The following is a 17,920-nucleotide window of genomic DNA, read 5'->3' as shown; positions in this document are numbered from 1 at the left end:
AGATGACTTCCAACAGTACACGTAGCCAAGCTAGGAAGGAGGTGCAGCCCAGCAGGGAGCTATGGAGAAGGTCCAGCCACCACCCCTACCCCTGCGCCTCATCACAGCTCAGGTTAGAAGCTAGAGATACAGCGTGATAATTTGGCAGATATTTAGCCATCAGGGACCCACTACCCAGTTCTAGACTGGATATATCAAGGCTCCATGATAAATCACACAAGGGGGACAGGAGGCCACAGAGCCCCCGTGTCCCTCCACCCTCCCCAGTTGTAGGCTTGAACTCTAGGCCTGGGCACTGTCCCTGAGCTCTTCAACTCAAGACTACCGCCCTACCCCTTGAGTCACAGTGCCACTTCCAGTTTTCTAGTGGTTCATTGGAGATGAGTCTCACAGACTTTAGTGCCTAGGCTGGCTTTGAACTGTGATCCTCAGATCTCAGCCTCCTGCACCGGACCCCACTTCCTCTTTTTTATGCCTGAAGCCATAGAAGGTAAGGTACAAGCTTTAGGTTCAAATGCCAGCTCAGACTTGGTCTGGGCTACTCAGGAGGCTGAGCTCTAAGCTTAGTCGTTCAAAGCCAGCCCAGGCAGTAAAGTCTGTGAGACTCTTATCTCAAAGTGGTAGAGCACTATCCTTGAGCCAGGGAGCTCAGGGACAGCACCCAGGCCTGGAATTCAAACCCCATGATCAAAAACAAAACCAAAGTTGAGTTGCCACACTTTGCTAGAGGCCTCAGACTGAAAGAAAGTTCAGACGGACTTGACCTAATGGAAGTGTCTGCGGGTCCCCTCTGGGTGGGTCTGGGTGGTGGGTCTGGCAGATTAGAAGGGGCTCATCCTGTTGCTCTGGGGCCAGGAGTGGGGTGTGAGGGAGAGAAGGGGATGAGCCAGTGGTGGCTCATGCCTGTAATCTTAGCTACTGAAGAGGCTGAGATCTGAGGATCAAGGTTCAAAGCCAGCCAGGGCACAAAACGACCTGAGACTCTTATCTCCAATTGACCTCTAGAAAACGGGAAGTGGGGCTTGGCTCAAGGGTAGGGCAGTAGCCTTGAGCTGGAGAGCTCAGGGACAGCACCCAGACCCTGGGATAGGGTGGTAGCCTTGGGCTGAAGAGCTCAGGGACAGTGCCCAGGCAGAGTTCAAGCCTCACGACCCACAAAAAAAAAAAAAAAAAAAAAAAAGGGGGGGGATGGCAGCAGTTGAAAAGTGCCCCAGATCCAGAAATCCCACTGGGAGCCCAGCATTCCAGGGTGGGGGAGGGGTCTCTACTCCCACTCCCCCCCAGAATCCTTAACTGTCAGGCCCCTCGCTAGGTGCCCGCCAGCCGTCGGCATGCTGCACTTACGAGGTAGGCACTAATGGGGACTGCCGTACACCTGTACTTCTTGCAGATGAGGGCCTCCCCCAGAAACATGGGGCTTCCTTTCCCTTCAGACTGAGTACCCTTTGAGGAAGGAGGCTGGGACTCCCTCAAGTCCACAGCCAGGCCTCTACCTCAGACTGGGAAAGGACCGGCCACTGAAGGTCAGAGGAACTGGTGAGGGAAGGAATCCTTCATCCTTCATTTCGCTGAGGTTGGAGCTGAGAAGATAGCCTTTCCTGCTTGCCCAGCTGGCTTCACGCTGGGATCCTCAGATCTCAGCCTCCTGATTAGCTGAGCTGAGCACCCAGCTCCTACTTCAGTCTTTATTGTGTTATTTTACCCCACAGTAGGCAGACTCCGCTGTTGGTCTACTCGTCATCTGATGGTCATTTGAGATTTTCCCCGACTTTATAGCTTTTCAAAATAATGCTACTATGAACCTTTCCCTACAAGTTTTAGTGTGGATGTATATTTGTTTCTCTTGGACATTAACTCATGAAAACTGGTAACCCTCTATTTCATCGTTAGAGAAACTTCCAGACAGGTTTCCCCAACGGCTGCCTCATTTTTACTCCATTTCCCACTTCGTCACCAATGCTTCTCTTATTTCCTCTTTTGATTGCAGCCATCGAAGGGAGGGTGAAGAAGTATTTCGCGATGGTCTGTCTTGACTTGTGCCACTCCAGTGTTTAATGACGCCGAGTTCCTCTCATATGTTTATTGGTTATCGGGGATTTTGTTATTGTTGTTCTTTTTAGTGTGTGTCGATACTAGGGCTTGAACTCAAGCTCGTGCTGTAGCCTTTAGCTTTTTGCTCATGGCTGACACTACCACTTAAGCCCCACCCCTTCACCTACAGCTTTTTGCTAGAGAGGAGTCTCACAAGTCTATGACTTTCCAAGCAGCTGTACTACAATCTTCAGTGCGCAGCCTCCTGAATAGCTAAGATTACAGGCATAAACTTGCATTTTAATTGTTATATTTGTCTATAATTAAGCAGAAACCACTTTTACTGGCAAGGGAATGGTGGCTTCAATTAACCAAAATCGACTCCAGGCCAGTGGGGTAGGCCAACACAGCAATGCCCACAACCACAAGGACCAGAGCTTTGAGGAGCTACAAGCAGCCTGTCTGAGAGACGGGAAGCTGTTTGAGGACCCCTTCTTCCCTGCAGAGCCCAGTTCTATTGGCTTCAATGAACTGGGCCCCCACTCCAAACAAGTGCAGGACATCTGTTGGCTGCGGCCCAAGGTGAGCACTGGATGGGGCCGGGGGGATGGGGGGGAGGAGATAATGTAATCTCCAACCCACCACTCCATCCTGGCCTTGAACTAGGCTTCACCTCTACCATGAGATCTGGGCGAGGCTCTGACACGCTCAGTCCACCATTGCTCGGGAAGGAGCCATGGAGCGTTTTTATCATTCTCTAAGCTATGTCTAGCCTGTGCCTCCCCACTCCTCCCCTCCCCTCTTCCCCTAGAACCTATGGGAGGGCCAGGCAGGGGAGGGGCATCCTGAATCCCTGACATCTTGATTTTTTCACCACAGGAAATAGCAAGCAACCCCCAATTCATCATGAATGGGCTAACTCCCACAGACATTTGCCAGGGGGTCCTGGGTGAGTTGTAAGCAAGGGGCTTTGGAGGATGGGAAAAGTGGGAGCAGTGCCAGGGTATCTTTTGAGGCTAGAAAACTGGGCGCCCAGGTTCTGTGTCCCTGTCTCTCCTCTTCCAGGCGATGAGAGTGGAACTGTTATGATCACCCTCCCTGGTCAAGCACAAGTGATCTGTTAATTTCCTATTGGTGTATAATAGGTCACCCAAGACTTCATAACTTAAAAAAAACAGGCCATGCTGGCTCACACCTGTAATCCTAGCTACTCAGGAGGCTGAGATCTGAAGATCGAGGTTCAAAGCCAGCTCCAGGAATGAAAGTCCAGGAGACTTGGGGAAGGGAAATGGAGACAAAAACATGAGAAGGGGTATCAATGCATGTGAAGTAATGCACCTTCTATGTGGTGAATATAACTGTAACCCTTCTGTTAATTACAATAACAAGGAAAAGAAAAAAAAGTCTGGGAGACTCTGATCTCCAATTTATCACCAGAAAATCAGAAGTGGTGCTGTGGCACAAAGGGTAGGGTGGTAGCCTTGAGCTGAAGAGCTCAGGGACAGCGCCCAGGCCAAGAGTTCAAGTCCCACGACTGACAAAAATAAATAGGCCAGAGAAAGCAGGTCCCACCCAGTCTCCATGGCTCACACCTGTTAGCTATTCAGAAAACTGAAATGTGTGGATCATGGTTCAAAGTCAGCCAGAACAGAAAAGCCCATGAGATTCTTCTCTTCAATTAACCAACAAAAAGCCAGAGGTGAACATGTAATTTAAATTATAGAGTGCTAGCCTTGAGTGAAAAAGCCAAGTGAGGAAGAAGGTAGGGGAGGAGGTTAGGAAGGATGATAAGGAGGGAGGGAGGGAGGGAAGGATGGGAAGGAGGGAGGGAGGGAGGGAGGGAGGGTCCAAAGAGAGAAGCAAGGACCTCAGGCCAGAGTTCTTGCATGCATACAACTGTGATTTGTGACTCGTTTTATGAATGGCCCTGGTACAGGGGCCTCTCCTCCCCAGGCCCCCTTTTCCCTTGCTTGGTCTCCTTCAGCAAGAGGCCATTGAAGCTGGGCGAGTCCACCCCGGCCAGGCTCCTTCTCCCTTAGGGCTTGGACTTAGGGGCCAGGCACACCTGGGGGTGCTCCAGGGATGCTTGCTCAAGAGCCCCACCTGCCTTTCAGGAGACTGCTGGCTGCTGGCTGCCATCGGCTCCCTTGCCACGTGCCCCAAGCTACTGTACCGTGTGGTGCCCAAGAACCAGAGCTTCAAGAAAAACTATGCCGGCATCTTCCATTTTCAGGTGAAGAGCAACCTGAGCACCAGAGATGCTTTGTTGTGTGTGTGTGTGTGTGTGTGTGTGTGTGTGTGTGTGTGTGTGTGTGTGTGTGAGACGGACACCCTGCCTGCTGAGGCCCGCCTTGCCCCCCACAGATCTGGCAGTTTGGGCAGTGGGTGGACGTGGTGGTGGATGACCGCCTGCCCACCAAGAATGACAAGCTGCTGTTTGTGCACTCGTCCCAGCACTCAGAGTTCTGGAGTGCCCTGCTGGAGAAGGCATATGCCAAGTAAGTGGCTGGAGCTGGAATGCCCCCACTCCAGGCGTCAAGAGAGAGGCTTGGGAGTGTCAGAGCCCTGCTCCCTTCTTTCCTACTCACCCCCCTGAGGTCCAGGCTCCCTCCACCCCCTCCAGAGCCTCCCAGTGCCTTCTCCGTTCCCCAGGCTGAACGGATCATACGAAGCACTGGCCGGGGGCAGCACCACTGAGGGCTTTGAGGACTTCACAGGAGGCGTGGCCCAGAGACTCCAACTCCAAAGCCCCCCTCAAAACCTGCTGAGGATCCTACGGAAGGCCCTGGAGCGATCTTCCCTCATGGGCTGCTCTATCGAGGTAAGCCACTCCTGGTTCTGCCTCTGGGCCTTTGCACCTGCTAAGACTTACCCGGAAAGTCTCACTCCCCCATATCATCACCGCTAGCTCTCGTCATTCCTGTTTCAGCCCCACTACCACTTTCTCAGACCCACCTCTCAATTGTCAGTGGCTGTCTTCTTCTGGTATAGGGTCTATTTTTCTTTGATTTTCTCCCTACATTTATTGAGACCTGAAGTCTTCTGCTTCTCTATGAGTTTATAGTCATAGCCTATCTTCTCCAGATAGAAAAGGTTCTATAAGTCTAGTGAACTTATTTACCCTGGGACTTCGGACAAATCCTAAGTGCAAGAGACTGCCACAAATATTTGTTTGAGTAAATAAACACAGAGTGTTACCCCACTATCAAGCATTCCAGGGATGTAATCACTGAGATCAGTGGTCGCAGACAAATGAAGACAAGTGCTCCCATACAGCCTGTCTGCAAATGCTTGCAACTTTATCTACCACAGTAAAAATCGCACGCGATGCAGATGACCTCCATCAGAGCAATGGTTAAACAAGCGATTACATACCACGACTGAATAATGATTGAGATCGGCAATAACCAGAACAGATCCCGAGAGAATGAGCAGAATGCAAGAAGCCAACCCCAAAGACTTCCTACTGCATGTTTCCATTTATGTGACGTTGAAATGACCACAGTAGAGAGGGGAACCATGTTTGTGATTGTCTGGGGCCAGGATAATAGAACAGTTGTGAAGAGGTACACATGGTTTTAAAAGGACCAAATGAGAAAAGATCCATTGTAGACCTTGACCTTGGTGGCAGAAACTTCTGAACACGGTGTACACCGAACACAGTGCTTCAGGCCTGTAATCCCAGCTACTTGGGAAGCACTGGTAGGAAGACTGAGGTTCAAGGGTAGACTTCAAGATCTCAACTGGGTGGGGTGATGAACCACTGTGATCCCCACTATTCAAAAGATGAAAAGGAGGACTGAGGTCCAGGTGGGCTCTGACAAAAATTCAAGACCCTGTTTGAAAAATAACAAGGGGCCAGGAGTTTGGCCTAGTGGTAGAGTGCTTGTTTAGCATGCATGAAGACCTGAGTTTGATTCCTACGTACCACATACATAGAAAAAGGCAGAGTGCTGCAGTGGCTCAAGTGGTAGAGCTCTAGCCTTGAGAAAGCCCAAGGACAGTGCTCAGGCTCTGAGTTCAAGCCCAGGACTATCAAAAAAGAAAAAAGAACAAGGACTAGGCGCTGGAGGACAGACGCATGTAATCATAACTACTCAGGAGGCAGAGGTGTGAGGATCTGCCAGAGTGGGCAGAGTGAGAGTCTGGAGACCCTCATCTTTAATGAACCACCAAAAGGCCAGAAGTAGAGCTGTGACTCCAATGGGAAAGAGCTAGCCTTGAGTGAAAAAGTTCAGGGACAGGGCCCAGGCCCTGGACTGACAAACACAGAACCGCAAGAGTTCTCAGAGTTGTTGGGGAGCCCAGGCTTGACCATGAGTGCTGTTCCTCCCTTTCTGTTCCACAGATCACCAGCAGCAGCGACTTGGAGTCCATTACGGACCAAATGCTGGTGAGAGGACACGCTTACGCAGTGACTGGCCTAGAGGACGTGAGTGCCGCCTGCCACCCCAGGATGGAGAAGAGGAGGAAGACAGGGAGGAGGAGGAGGAGGAGGAGGAGGAGGAGGAGGAGGAGGAGGAGGAGAGCCCCATCTCCTCATCCCTGAGCCCACGGCCTCCTTTTCCTGACTCCCCCAGGTTCCATACAGAGGCAGGACACAAACACTGATCCGGGTCCAGAATCCCTGGGGCCGCATTGAGTGGAATGGAGCCTGGAGTGACAAGTAGGTCTCCCAAGCCAGGAGAGGGGAGCGGACAACACTGCACACACCAGGAATGAGGCTCTGTCCCGGGCTGGGGCTGGTCTTAGGGAACCTCAGGAGATGGGCTTTGGGGAGAAAGGAGATATCTGGCTGACCCTCCCCCTCCCCCCTGCAGTTCCAGGGAGTGGGAAGAAATTGATCAGAGGATCCAGCTACAACTAATGCATAAGAAAGAAGATGGGGAATTCTGGTCAGTGAGGGGTTTGGGGTTTGTTTTTGGGGGGGGATTGGGGGAGTACTTCTACCTCCCACACCATGACCATCTCTCATCTCCTCAGCTACCTCAGGCCCTGGCCCTCTGGGACAGGGACAGGGTGGGCTGACAGGTGGGGCCTGCTGCCCCCCTCCCCCCACAGGATGTCCTACCAGGACTTCCAGAGCCACTTCACCCTGCTGGAGATCTGCAACCTCACTCCCGACGCACTGTCTGGGGACACCAAGAGCTACTGGCACACCATCCACTACGAGGGCAGCTGGCGGCGGGGCAGCACAGCGGGGGGCTGCAGGAATAACCCCAGTGGGTGATGGCACTTGGGCAGGAAGGGAGGAAGGGCCAGAGGACTCCCCCAACAGGCCTGGGGCATGAGGTCCCGGGATCAGGGCACACTAGGACAGGCCATTCCCTGTGAAAGGGCAGACGCATGCTGGGCGAGCTTTGTCCTTGGCCGGGGCGGGGGGTGGGGGTGGGGGTGTGCAGACCAGGTACAGCCCAGCATGGCTGTCCCCACCCGCCTCCTCCACAGGCACCTTCTGGACCAACCCCCAGTTCAAGATCTACCTCTCGGAGCAGGACGACCCCCAGGAGGACGACAGCAATGTGGTCTGCACCTGCCTGGTGGCCCTCATGCAGAAGACTTGGAGACGCGCGCGCCCCCAGGGAGCACAGCTGCTGACCATCGGCTTCACCATCTTCCCGGTGGGCCCCCTCTTCCCAGCTGTAACCCTAACTACTCAGGAGGAGACTGAGGGCTAAGGATTGTGGGTCAAAGCCAGCCCAAGCAGGAAAGTTCAAAGGGCTGTACCTCTGGCTGGGAATGTGGCTGAGTGGCAGAGAGCTCGCTGTGCATGCATGAAATCCTGGGTTCCACTCCTCAATCCCACAGAAACAGAAAAGGTGGGAAGGGGCACTGTGGCCCCAATGGTAGAGTGCTAGCCTTGAGCAAAAGAAGCTCAAGGACAGTGCCCAGGCCCTGAGCTCAAGCCCCAGTACTGGCACTAAGAAACAAAGCAATAACAACAAAAACACTGCCAATAACTCATTTTCCCCAGGCCTTCTGTGTCAATGCTTTCCTAGGCCCAGGCCTGCTGACTTCTCGTACCTTTTTTTTTTTTTTTTGTCGGTCACAGGGCTTGAACTCTGGGCCTGGGTGCTGTCCCTGAGCAATTCAGCTCGAGGCTACCACCCTACCACTTGAGCCCCACTTCCCCTTTTCTAGTGATTAATTGGAAATAAGAGTCTCAAGTTTTCTGGTGCGGGTGCTGGCTTTGAACCTTGACCCTCATGTTTCAGCTCCTGAGTAGCTAGGATTACAGGCATGAGCCACTGCACCAGACTTTTTTTTTTTTTTTTTTTTTGCCAGTACTGGGACTTGAACTTAAGGCCTTGAACTCTTGGTTTTCTTGCTTAAGGCTACAGCTCTGCCAGTTGAGCCACACCTCTACTTCCAGCTTCTTGCTAGTTACTTGGATGTGAATCTGACAGACTTTTTGTGCTTAGTTTAGCTTCAAACCAAGATCCTCAGATCTGCTAAGTAGCCAGGATTCCACATGAGGAATCCTGCACCCAGCTTGGGATTCCAGTTCCTGTGTTTTAATTTGTAGAGATAAAAATATTCCTTGCCAAAACTTTTTTTTTTTTTGCCAGTCCTGGGCTTGAGCTCAGGGCCTGAGCACTGTCCTTGGATTTTCTCAAGGTTAGAGCTCTACCACTTGAGCCTCAGTGCCATTTCTGGCTTTTTTCTATGTATGTGGTACCGAGGAATCGAACCCAGGTCTTCGTGCATGCTAGGCAAGCAATCTATCACTAAGCCAAACTTCTGGCCCCTTGCCAAAACTTTTTATAAGCTGTACTTTGCTATCCAAAGCCCACAGATATTTAATGTTATCAGAGTCCTCATCCCAGCACACACACACACACACACACACACACACACACACTATAAACATCTGCTCCAGCTTCTACAAACCTGAGGCTTCACCACTACCCTGCATGCTGACCATTCTTTCTCCTCTTCCCAGGTCCCAAAGGAGGTACAGAAGATGAGTCTTGAGGGCTTCCTCCCTGGCCAACACTGGCCCCTCCCCTGGCTGCCCATTACTGATGGGATGGGATTTTGAAAAAAAAAAAGAAAGAAAGAAAATCTACTCTACGTGGGGTGGAAGCATGGCTCAGGGAGTAGTGTCAGTCAGTGAGCAAAAACATCAGGTTCTGAGTTTGAGTCCTGGTCTTGAATCAACCAAACAAACAATCCCCCTCTGGGGAGCACTGGATTCGGGCCCAGTGGGAGTCTGGAGTGGAAGACTCACCAGGGTTGCTGGTCACTTGGGTGGCAGGTGTCCTGGCCAGGTCAGTTGGTGTTGACACCAACCTTTCTCAGAAGGCTGCTCCCCTGGAGGGCCCCCTCTCCCTGCCCCACGCCAGCCCCATGCCCACCTCTGGGCACTCACAGTTTCAGAACATCCAGGATAGCCCCTCGAAGAAAGAATTCTTGCAGAAGCAACCCATACAAGGTTTGTCCGAGATCTTCATCAACTCTCGGGAGGTGAGCGACCATTTCCGGCTGCCTCCGGGCGAGTACATCATCGTGCCCTCCACCTTCGAGCCCCACCAGGACTCTGACTTCCTGCTCCGGGTGTTCACAGAGAAACACAGCGAGTCCTGGTGAGTGAGTGGCGACCCCTCTCACCCAGGCCCGAGGTGGACAAGCTCAGCAAGCTGTCCTCCAGTCTTCCTGCGTATCCCCCCTTCTCTACACCCAGAGAAATGGAGGCAGGGGGAGACCCAGGCCCAGCCAGTAGTAAAATCAGAACCAGAAAAGGTGTGAGCCACCAGCGCCTCTTGTCTTTCTTCTTCTCACCCTCCCTCCTTCCCTCCCCTCTTCTGCACAGCGAACTGGATGAGGTCAACTACTTAGAGCAGCTCCAGGAGGTAAGGGAGACGGGGCCAGGAGGTTGAGAAGAAACAGGGGGATGAGTTTTTGGACTGGGCCCCTTTCCCACTCTCTGCACCCCAGGAGGTGGTCCTTGACAAGGACTTGGATCCGGACATCGTTCAGTTGTTTAAGACAGTGGCAGGCAAGGTGAGAGAGGACCGGCCACTGAGACTGAAGTGGGGGAGTGGCTTCGGGCCGAAGGGGCAGCCGCAAGGGCTTATGGTCCTCCTCCCCAGGACAACGAAATAGACATGTATGAGCTACATAACCTGCTCTGCAAAGTGGTGGACAGACGTGAGATGCCCTTCCCACGCCCACCGCCTTCTCCCATGGACCTGGCCCTTCCTGAGAGATGTTCCATTCATCACACGTCCTCTCCCCACCCCTTCCTTCCCTCATAGTCAAGAACTTCAAGATCCATGGCTTTGGCTTGGACGCATGTCACCGTATGATCAACTTGTTGGATGTATCTTCCTGTCCAGTGCTTTCCCCCGCCCTCCCCCCACCCCGCCTGACCCAGACACCACCACCTCTCCGGCCAGCCATATCCCCCTTGGTGACAGCAAATCGGGTTGGAAGTAGCAGAAGACGCTGTTCTTTTGGTGGCTCCTACGAAAGGAGTCCTGCCCCCCTCCCCCACTCCTCAGGGTGAACCCCCTCTTGAGCTTCCCTGCTCCTCCTCTCCTTGACCACTCCCCAGAAAGATAACACAGGCAAGCTGGGGCTTCTGGAGTTCCAGGTCCTGTGGAAAAAACTCAAGAAATGGACGGTAAAGGCACCCACGAGCCATGTGTGGGAACGAGGAGAGGGGGTCCGGACAGGGAATGGGTCTGTGGGTGGACTGCTGGCATGTGTGGTAACTGCACAGCCCTGAGAGGAGTTCTGCAGAGAGCCCTGGGTGGGGCCCAGAGGGTCCCCTGCCATGCCAGGGCTACTTCTGGGAGCTCAGGGGTGAGTCAGAGGGAGGGGACAACTGTTGTGAGTGAACCAGCCCCCCCCCACACTGTACCCCTGTGGCTTCAGGACATCTTCCAGGAATGCGATAAGGACCACTCCGGCACCTTGAACTCCTACGAGATGCGCTTGGCAATCGAGAAAGCAGGTGGCCAGACAGCAGGAGAGGGTTTGGGGCCAGGCAAGGAGAAGGCAATGCCCAGAGGCCTGGACTCTGCCTTCTCCTGGCTCTTCTGTCCCCCCTCCCCCAGGCATTAAGGTTAACAGCAAGGTGATTCAGGTGCTGGTGGCTAGGTACTCGGATGACAACATGTCTGTGGACTATGACAGCTTCATCAACTGCTTCCTAAGGCTAAAGGCCATGTTTGGTGAGTTGGAGACTTCTGTCCTTTCCCAGAGGCTGGCCCCCTCCACACACCCACCCCAAGGTGCTCTCCCCTACAGGGCACACTGGACCCAAGGAGTTCAGATGCCAGGGACTGTGCCCCCATTTCTGGGGAGCTAGTGATGAAAATGTGGATAACTGGGCCAGAGCAAGCCAGGGCCGGAGCGAGCGGGGCCAGGAGCAGGGCCGGCCGGAGCGAGCGGGGCCAAGAGCAAGCTGGAGCGAGCCGGGCGGAAGCAAGCGGGGCCAGAGCGGGCCGGAGCGAGCGGGGCCGGAGCGAGCGGGGCCTGAGCTAGAAAGGGGGCCTAGCCGGGCCGGAGCGAGCAGGGCCGGAGCGAGCGGGGCCAGAAAGAGAAAGGGGCCAAAAAAAAAAAAAAAAAAGAAAATGTGGATAACTGCCTCAAGGATGGGCATGGGAAGACACACCTGTAATCCCAGGACTTGGGAGGCTGAGACAGAAGGATCCTGAGTTTGAGGCCAGCTTAGGGAGCTCTTGCCTCAGATTTAAAAGAAAAATACTGCTCCTGCCTTAGGATTGAGATACAAAGTGAATGCGTTAGTCTGTAGGAAGTGCTCAGAACCAGGTCTGGCTCTGAACCCTCTTCCTGGCCTCCTCCCCAAATCAGTGTTCTTTCTGAACATGGACCCCAAGAACACAGGCTATATCGAGCTGAACCTGCAACAGGTTGGTGGGGAATGGTGGGGAGGGGAGAGGAAGGGGGAGGGAGGGGGAGGGGAAAGGGGAGGGGGAGGGGAAGGGAGAGGGAGGGGAAGGGGGAGGGAGGGGAAGGGAGGGGAAGGGGTGGTCCCTGTGGGTGGCCCCGCCCACCTGAGATGGCCCCGCCCACCGCACGTCCCCCTCCCTCCCCCGCAGTGGCTGCACGTGACCATGTGGGGCTAGGAGCCGCTCGGGCGTGGCTGGACGCTGCCCGCCCCTCGCCCCCCGCCCCCCTCCGCCCCCCCCCGCCCCCCTCGCCCCCCCCCCGCAGGCGGGGCGGGCCCCGTCCTCCCCGCCCCCGCGCACCCCCCGAAGGCGCTGTATTGGTTGTTTACAAAATGAAGTGCCTCGTCCCTCCGTGAGTCTCGGCGGAAGGGCGGGGCCGGCGTCCACGTCCGCGGAGCAGCCCCGACCCTCTCCCGAGGACGGGGCAGAGGGCCGGGCTGCCGCCGCCGTCCACCTCGGGGTCCTGCGCGGGGAAGGCCTGGCGGGCTCCACGCGCTGCCTGGGCGCCCACGGAGTCCACCCCGGCTGGGGAGGCTCGGGGCTCTGCGGGTCCCGGCCACCGGGGGGCGCGGCCGGCTGGGGAGGCTCGGGGAGGCTGGGGCTCTGCGGGTCCCGGTCACCGGGGGGCGCGGCCGGCTCCGGGGCTCTGCGGGTCCCGGTCACCGGGGGCGCGGCCGGCTGGGGAGGCTCGGGGAGGCTGGGGCTCTGCGGGTCCCGGTCACCGGGGACGCGGCCGGCTCCGGGGCTCTGCGGGTCCCGGTCACCGGGGGCGCGGCCGGCTCCTGATCGGAGTCTGGCTGCCGAGCGCCTCTGCGGGTCGGACGGCACTGGGAACTGGACGGTGGAGCACGGGAAGGGAGGGGAGGGGAGGGAAGGGGGGAGGGGAGGGCTGCTCCCCACACCGCCCCCTCCACGGAGGTCTGCACCGGGCTGGCACCGCTCTCGGGGACTGGGGTCCCCGGCAGGGGTCCCGGAGGCCCGGCGTGACCCCGGCCGCAGGCGGGCACACATTGGGGGGCAGGGACGTTTCGGGCCCAGGTCCTTTCCCTGGGGTCCGGGAGGTCCCGGGGCCTCCAACTCTGAGCGAGGCTCAGCAGAATGGCTCCCAGCCCCGGAGTGGCCGGGAGGCGCGAGCCTGGCCGCCAGCCCCGCCTGAGGCCCTGGGGGAAGCCGGGGCGGAGCCCCTCCTCTCCCAACCCGAGTCCTCCAGCGAGAGGCCCCGGGTCCAGGCCAGGGGCTGCTGTTCCAGCCTCGGACCGCCCCGGCCGCCGCCTCCAGGGCTCGAACTCAGGGCCTGGGCGCTGTCTCTGAGCCTTTTTGCTCAAGTGCCCCAGTGTCACTTCTGATCTGATGGAGGATCACTGTCCATAAGACGCTGTGCCCCAGTGTCACTTCTGATCGGATGGAGGATCACTGTCCATAAGACGCTGTGCCCCAGTGTCACTTCTGATCGGATGGAGGATCACTGTCCATAAGACGCTGTGCCCCTGTGTCACTTCTGATCGGATGGAGGTTCACTGTCCATAAGACGCTGTGCCCCTGTCACTGTGCCCCTGTGTCACTTCTGATCTGATGGAGGATCACTGTCCATAAGACGCTGTGCCCCTGTGTCACTTCTGATCTGATGGAGGTTCACTGTCCATAAGACGCTGTGCCCCTGTCACTGTGCCCCAGTGTCACTTCTGATCTGATGGAGGATCACTGTCCATAAGACGCTGTGCCCCTGTGTCACTTCTGATCGGATGGAGGTTCACTGTCCATAAGACGCTGTGCCCCTGTCACTGTGCCCCTGTGTCACTTCTGATCTGATGGAGGATCACTGTCCATAAGACGCTGTGCCCCTGTGTCACTTCTGATCGGATGGAGGTTCACTGTCCATAAGACGCTGTGCCCCTGTCACTGTGCCCCTGTGTCACTTCTGATCTGATGGAGGATCACTGTCCATAAGACGCTGTGCCCCTGTGTCACTTCTGATCTGATGGAGGTTCACTGTCCATAAGACGCTGTGCCCCTGTCACTGTGCCCCAGTGTCACTTCTGATCTGATGGAGGTTCACTGTCCATAAGACGCTATGCCCCTGTGTCACTTCTGATCTGATGGAGGATCACTGTCCATAAGACGCTGTGCCCCTGTGTCACTTCTGATCTGATGGAGGATCTCTGTCCATAAGACGCTGTGCCCCTGTGTCACTTCTGATCGGATGGAGGATCACTGTCCATAAGACGCTGTGCCGCAGTGTCACTTCTGATCAGATGGAGGATCACTGTCCATAAGACGCTGTGCCCCAGTGTCACTTCTGATCTGATGGAGGTTCACTGTCCATAAGACGCTGTGCCCCTGTGTCACTTCTGATCGGATGGAGGATCACTGTCCATAAGACGCTGTGCCCCTGTGTCACTTCTGATCTGATGGAGGATCACTGTCCATAAGATGCTGTGCCCCAGTGTCATTTCTGATCGGATGGAGGATCACTGTCCATAAGACGCTGTGCCCCTGTGTCACTTCTGATCGGATGGAGGTTCACTGTCCATAAGACGCTGTGCCCCTGTCATTGTGCCCCAGTGTCACTTCTGATCTGATGGAGATTCACTGTCCATAAGACGCTGTGCCCCTGTCACTGTGCCCCTGTGTCACTTCTGATCGGATGGAGGTTCACTGTCCATAAGACGCTGTGCCCCTGTCATTGTGCCCCAGTGTCACTTCTGATCTGATGGAGGATCACTGTCCATAAGACGCTGTGCCCCAGTGTCAGTTCTGATCTGATGGAGGTTCACTGTCCATAAGACGCTGTGCCCCTGTGTCACTTCTGATCCGATGGAGGTTCACTGTCCATAAGACGCTGTGCCCCTGTGTCACTTCTGATTGGATGATCACTGTCCATAAGACGCTGTGCCCCTGTCACTGTGCCCCTGTGTCACTTCTGATCTGATGGAGGATCACTGTCCATAAGACGCTGTGCCCCTGTGTCACTTCTGATCTGATGGAGGTTCACTGTCCATAAGACGCTGTGCCCCAGTGTCACTTCTGATCGGATGGAGGTTCACTGTCCATAAGACGCTGTGCCCCTGTGTCACTTCTGTTCTGATGGACGATCACTGTCCATAAGACGCTGTGCCCCTGTGTCACTTCTGATCTGATGGAGGTTCACTGTCCATAAGACGCTGTGCCCCAGTGTCACTTCTGATCAGATGGAGGTTCACTGTCCATAAGACGCTGTGCCCCTGTGTCACTTCTGATCTGATGGATGATCACTGTCCGTAAGACGCTGTGCCCCTGTTACTGTGCCCCTGTGTCACTTCTGACCTGATGGAGGATCACTGTCCATAAGACGCTGTGCCCCAGTGTCACTTCTGATCTGATGGAGGATCACTGTCCATAAGACGCTGTGCCCCTGTGTCACTTCTGATCTGATGGATGATCACTGTCCGTAAGACGCTGTGCCCCTGTCACTGTGCCCCTGTGTCACTTCTGACCTGATGGAGGATCACTGTCCATAAGACGCTGTGCCCCAGTGTCACTTCTGATCGGATGGAGGATCACTGTCCATAAGACGCTGTGCCCCTGTGTCACTTCTGATCGGATGGAGGATCACTGTCCATAAGACGCTGTGCCCCTGTCACTGTGCCCCTGTGTCACTTCTGATCTGATGGAGGATCACTGTCCATAAGACGCTGTGCCCCTGTCACTGTGCCCCTGTGTCACTTCTGATCTGATGATCACTGTCCATAAGACACTGTGCCCCTGTGTCACTTCTGATCTGATGGAGGATCACTGTCCATAAGACGCTGTGCCCCTGTGTCACTTCTGATCGGATGGAGGATCACTGTCCATAAGAAGCTGTGCCCCTGTCACTGTGCCCCTGTGTCACTTCTGATCTGATGGAGGTTCACTGTCCATAAGACCCTGTGCCCCTGTGTCACTTCTGATCTGATGGAGGATCGCTGTCCATAAGACGTTGTGCCCCTGTGTCACTTCTGTTTTTTGTTTTTTGTTTTTTGTTGCCAGTCCTGGGCTTGAGCTCAGGGCCTGAGCACTGTCCTTGGACTTTCTCAAGGCTAGAGCTCTACCACTTGAGCCTCAGCACCACTTCCAGCTTTTTTCTATGTATGTGGTACCGAGGAATCGAACCCAGGTCTTCATGCATGCTAGGCAAGCACTTTAACCACTAGGCCAAACTCCCAGCCCCCCTGTGTCACTTCTGATCTGATGGAGGATCACTGTCCATAAGACGCTGTGCCCCTGTGTCACTTCTGATCTGATGGAGGATCACTGTCCATAAGACGCTGTGCCCCTGTGTCACTTCTGATCTGATGGAGGATCACTGTCCATAAGACGCTGTGCCCCTGTCACTGTGCCCCTGTGTCACTTCTGATCTGATGGATGATCACTGTCCATAAGACGCTGTGCCCCTGTCACTGTGCCCCAGTGTCACTTCTGATCTGATGGAGGTTCGCTGTCCATAAGATGCTCAGCCTGATGGATCATCAGATTTCAGCCTCCTGAGTAGCTGGGATTACAGCCCTGAGCCACCACCACCCAGCTTATTGCTCTTTGTGTGTGTGTGAGTGTGTGTGCGAGTGTGCGTGTGTGTGAGAGAGAGTGTGAGTGTGTGTGAGTGTGTGTGAGATCAAACCTGGCTTTTTAGCTCCATCAGCAAATCTCCATGAGCCTTATATGCTCCTGAGCTGTTTCCTGTTTTGTCTGTCCCTTGGCCATGTGAGCCTGCATGCACACACACACACACACACACACACACACACACACCACAAGTATGCAGCTTAACTGCCTTTTTCAGTCAGGCTAGTGACACTTGAGCCACAGCTCCACTTGCAGCTGTTTGCTGGTTTATTGGAGATAAGATTCTCACAGGCTTTCTTATTCAGACTGGGTTCTAAACACTCTCCTCAGAGCTCAGCTTCCTGAGTAGGTAGAATTACAGGCTTGAAACACCAGTGCTGAGCCTTCATTATGTCTTTTTTTTTTTTTTTGCCAGTCCTGGGCTTGAGCTCAGGGCCTGAGCACTGTCCTTGGACTTTCTCAAGGCTAGAGCTCTACCACTTGAGCCTCAGCACCACTTCCAGCTTTTTTCTATGTATGTGATACTGAGGAATCGAACCCGAGTCTTCATCCCGGCCCCTCATTATGCCTCTTGGATCTTGTTTATATCACGGAGATGGGCCTGACACTGGTTTCCTTCCTTGATACTGATTTTGCTCCTCCTTCTTCCACGTCAGTTTTATGATCAGCGTACTCTGAGGCAGAAAGAAAACAAACACTATTGGAATCACCTTGAATTTCTAGATTAATTTGGTGAATGAACATGTTTGTGACATTTATCATACGATACTTTCTCTGGAATATCAGCCCGCATATAGAGGTGTTCTCTCTCTCTCTCTCTCTCTTTCTCTCTCTCTCTCTCTCTCTCTCTCTCTCTCTCTCTCTCTCTCTCTCTCTCTCTCTCTCTCCCCCACCCCCCTCTCTCCCCTCCCTTGGTCTGGATATAATGTGGTTGTCTTTTTTTTTTTCCTTTAGGGTCTTGCTCAGTCTTTGAATTTTCTTTGTGGGGACTTGTGGTTTGTGTGGCTCTCCCTGCCCATACGCAGTATGTGCAGTATTCCCTTCCTGTCCTCCAGCCTTTTGTCGTGGAAGCAGCTGTCTGGGTGCAGCTGTCGACAGCCAAGCAAGGCCTGGCCTGAGGGTGTAGGGTTTACCCCTCCCCCTAGTTCTGTCATTTGAGTCTGGGGCAGGTGACAACTGTTTTGCTGGGGACAACGGGTTGCATTCTGCCCAGCCTCCTCTCCATGGTCACATGTGCTCTTCCCTGTACATAGCAGCTGCCCCCATGGATAGAGCAAGGCTCCACCTGTCAGTTCTGGACAATATCCCCACCCCAAGCCCCGGTTTCTCGTGTTCCCAAGCACAGTATGTGCCCTGTTACCATCTTCTTACCAAATGTGGTGCATCATGGC

The 17,920-nt window shown here is 54.6% G+C and overlaps 1 protein-coding gene across 4 annotated transcripts; it reads left to right on the top strand.

The window, feature by feature from the left end:
* The first annotated feature begins 1,089 nt into the window (after nucleotides 1-1,089).
* On the top strand, nucleotides 1,090-17,907 carry Capn11 (calpain 11). 4 transcript variants are annotated; one of them, XM_090355571.1, is made up of 21 exons: nucleotides 1,090-1,347; nucleotides 2,537-2,613; nucleotides 2,911-2,980; nucleotides 4,146-4,264; nucleotides 4,396-4,529; nucleotides 4,684-4,852; nucleotides 6,380-6,463; nucleotides 6,612-6,697; nucleotides 6,852-6,926; nucleotides 7,093-7,253; nucleotides 7,480-7,652; nucleotides 9,406-9,617; nucleotides 9,845-9,884; nucleotides 9,970-10,035; nucleotides 10,125-10,182; nucleotides 10,290-10,354; nucleotides 10,589-10,657; nucleotides 10,912-10,990; nucleotides 11,094-11,210; nucleotides 11,854-11,912; nucleotides 17,484-17,907. In XM_090355571.1, the coding sequence occupies exons 1-21, from the start codon at nucleotides 1,332-1,334 to the stop codon at nucleotides 17,685-17,687; spliced, it is 2,133 nt and encodes a 710-aa protein (XP_090211697.1). In that variant the 5' UTR covers nucleotides 1,090-1,331; the 3' UTR covers nucleotides 17,688-17,907. The 4 variants fall into 4 exon arrangements, with proteins under 4 accessions (XP_090211697.1, XP_090211695.1, XP_090211694.1 ...); XM_090355569.1 differs by having other exon boundaries at nucleotides 2,363-2,613; XM_090355568.1 differs by having other exon boundaries at nucleotides 2,360-2,613.
* The last annotated feature ends 13 nt before the right edge of the window (nucleotides 17,908-17,920 follow it).

Source organism: Megascapheus bottae, chromosome 22 (genome assembly GCF_031878675.1).
Source record: "Megascapheus bottae isolate mThoBot1 chromosome 22, mThoBot2.hap1, whole genome shotgun sequence".
Taxonomy (NCBI): Eukaryota; Metazoa; Chordata; class Mammalia; order Rodentia; family Geomyidae; genus Megascapheus; species Megascapheus bottae.
This window is presented reverse-complemented; position numbering and strand designations above follow the sequence as displayed.

Excerpts from the sequence above, each read along its gene's own strand:
- Capn11 (XM_090355568.1), top strand. Across the intron at positions 4,530-4,683 it reads CTGGAGAAGGCATATGCCAA|GCTGAACGGATCATACGAAG; the intron begins GTAAGTGGCTGG and ends TCCGTTCCCCAG. Across the intron at positions 10,991-11,093 it reads CTTGGCAATCGAGAAAGCAG|GCATTAAGGTTAACAGCAAG; the intron begins GTGGCCAGACAG and ends CCCCTCCCCCAG.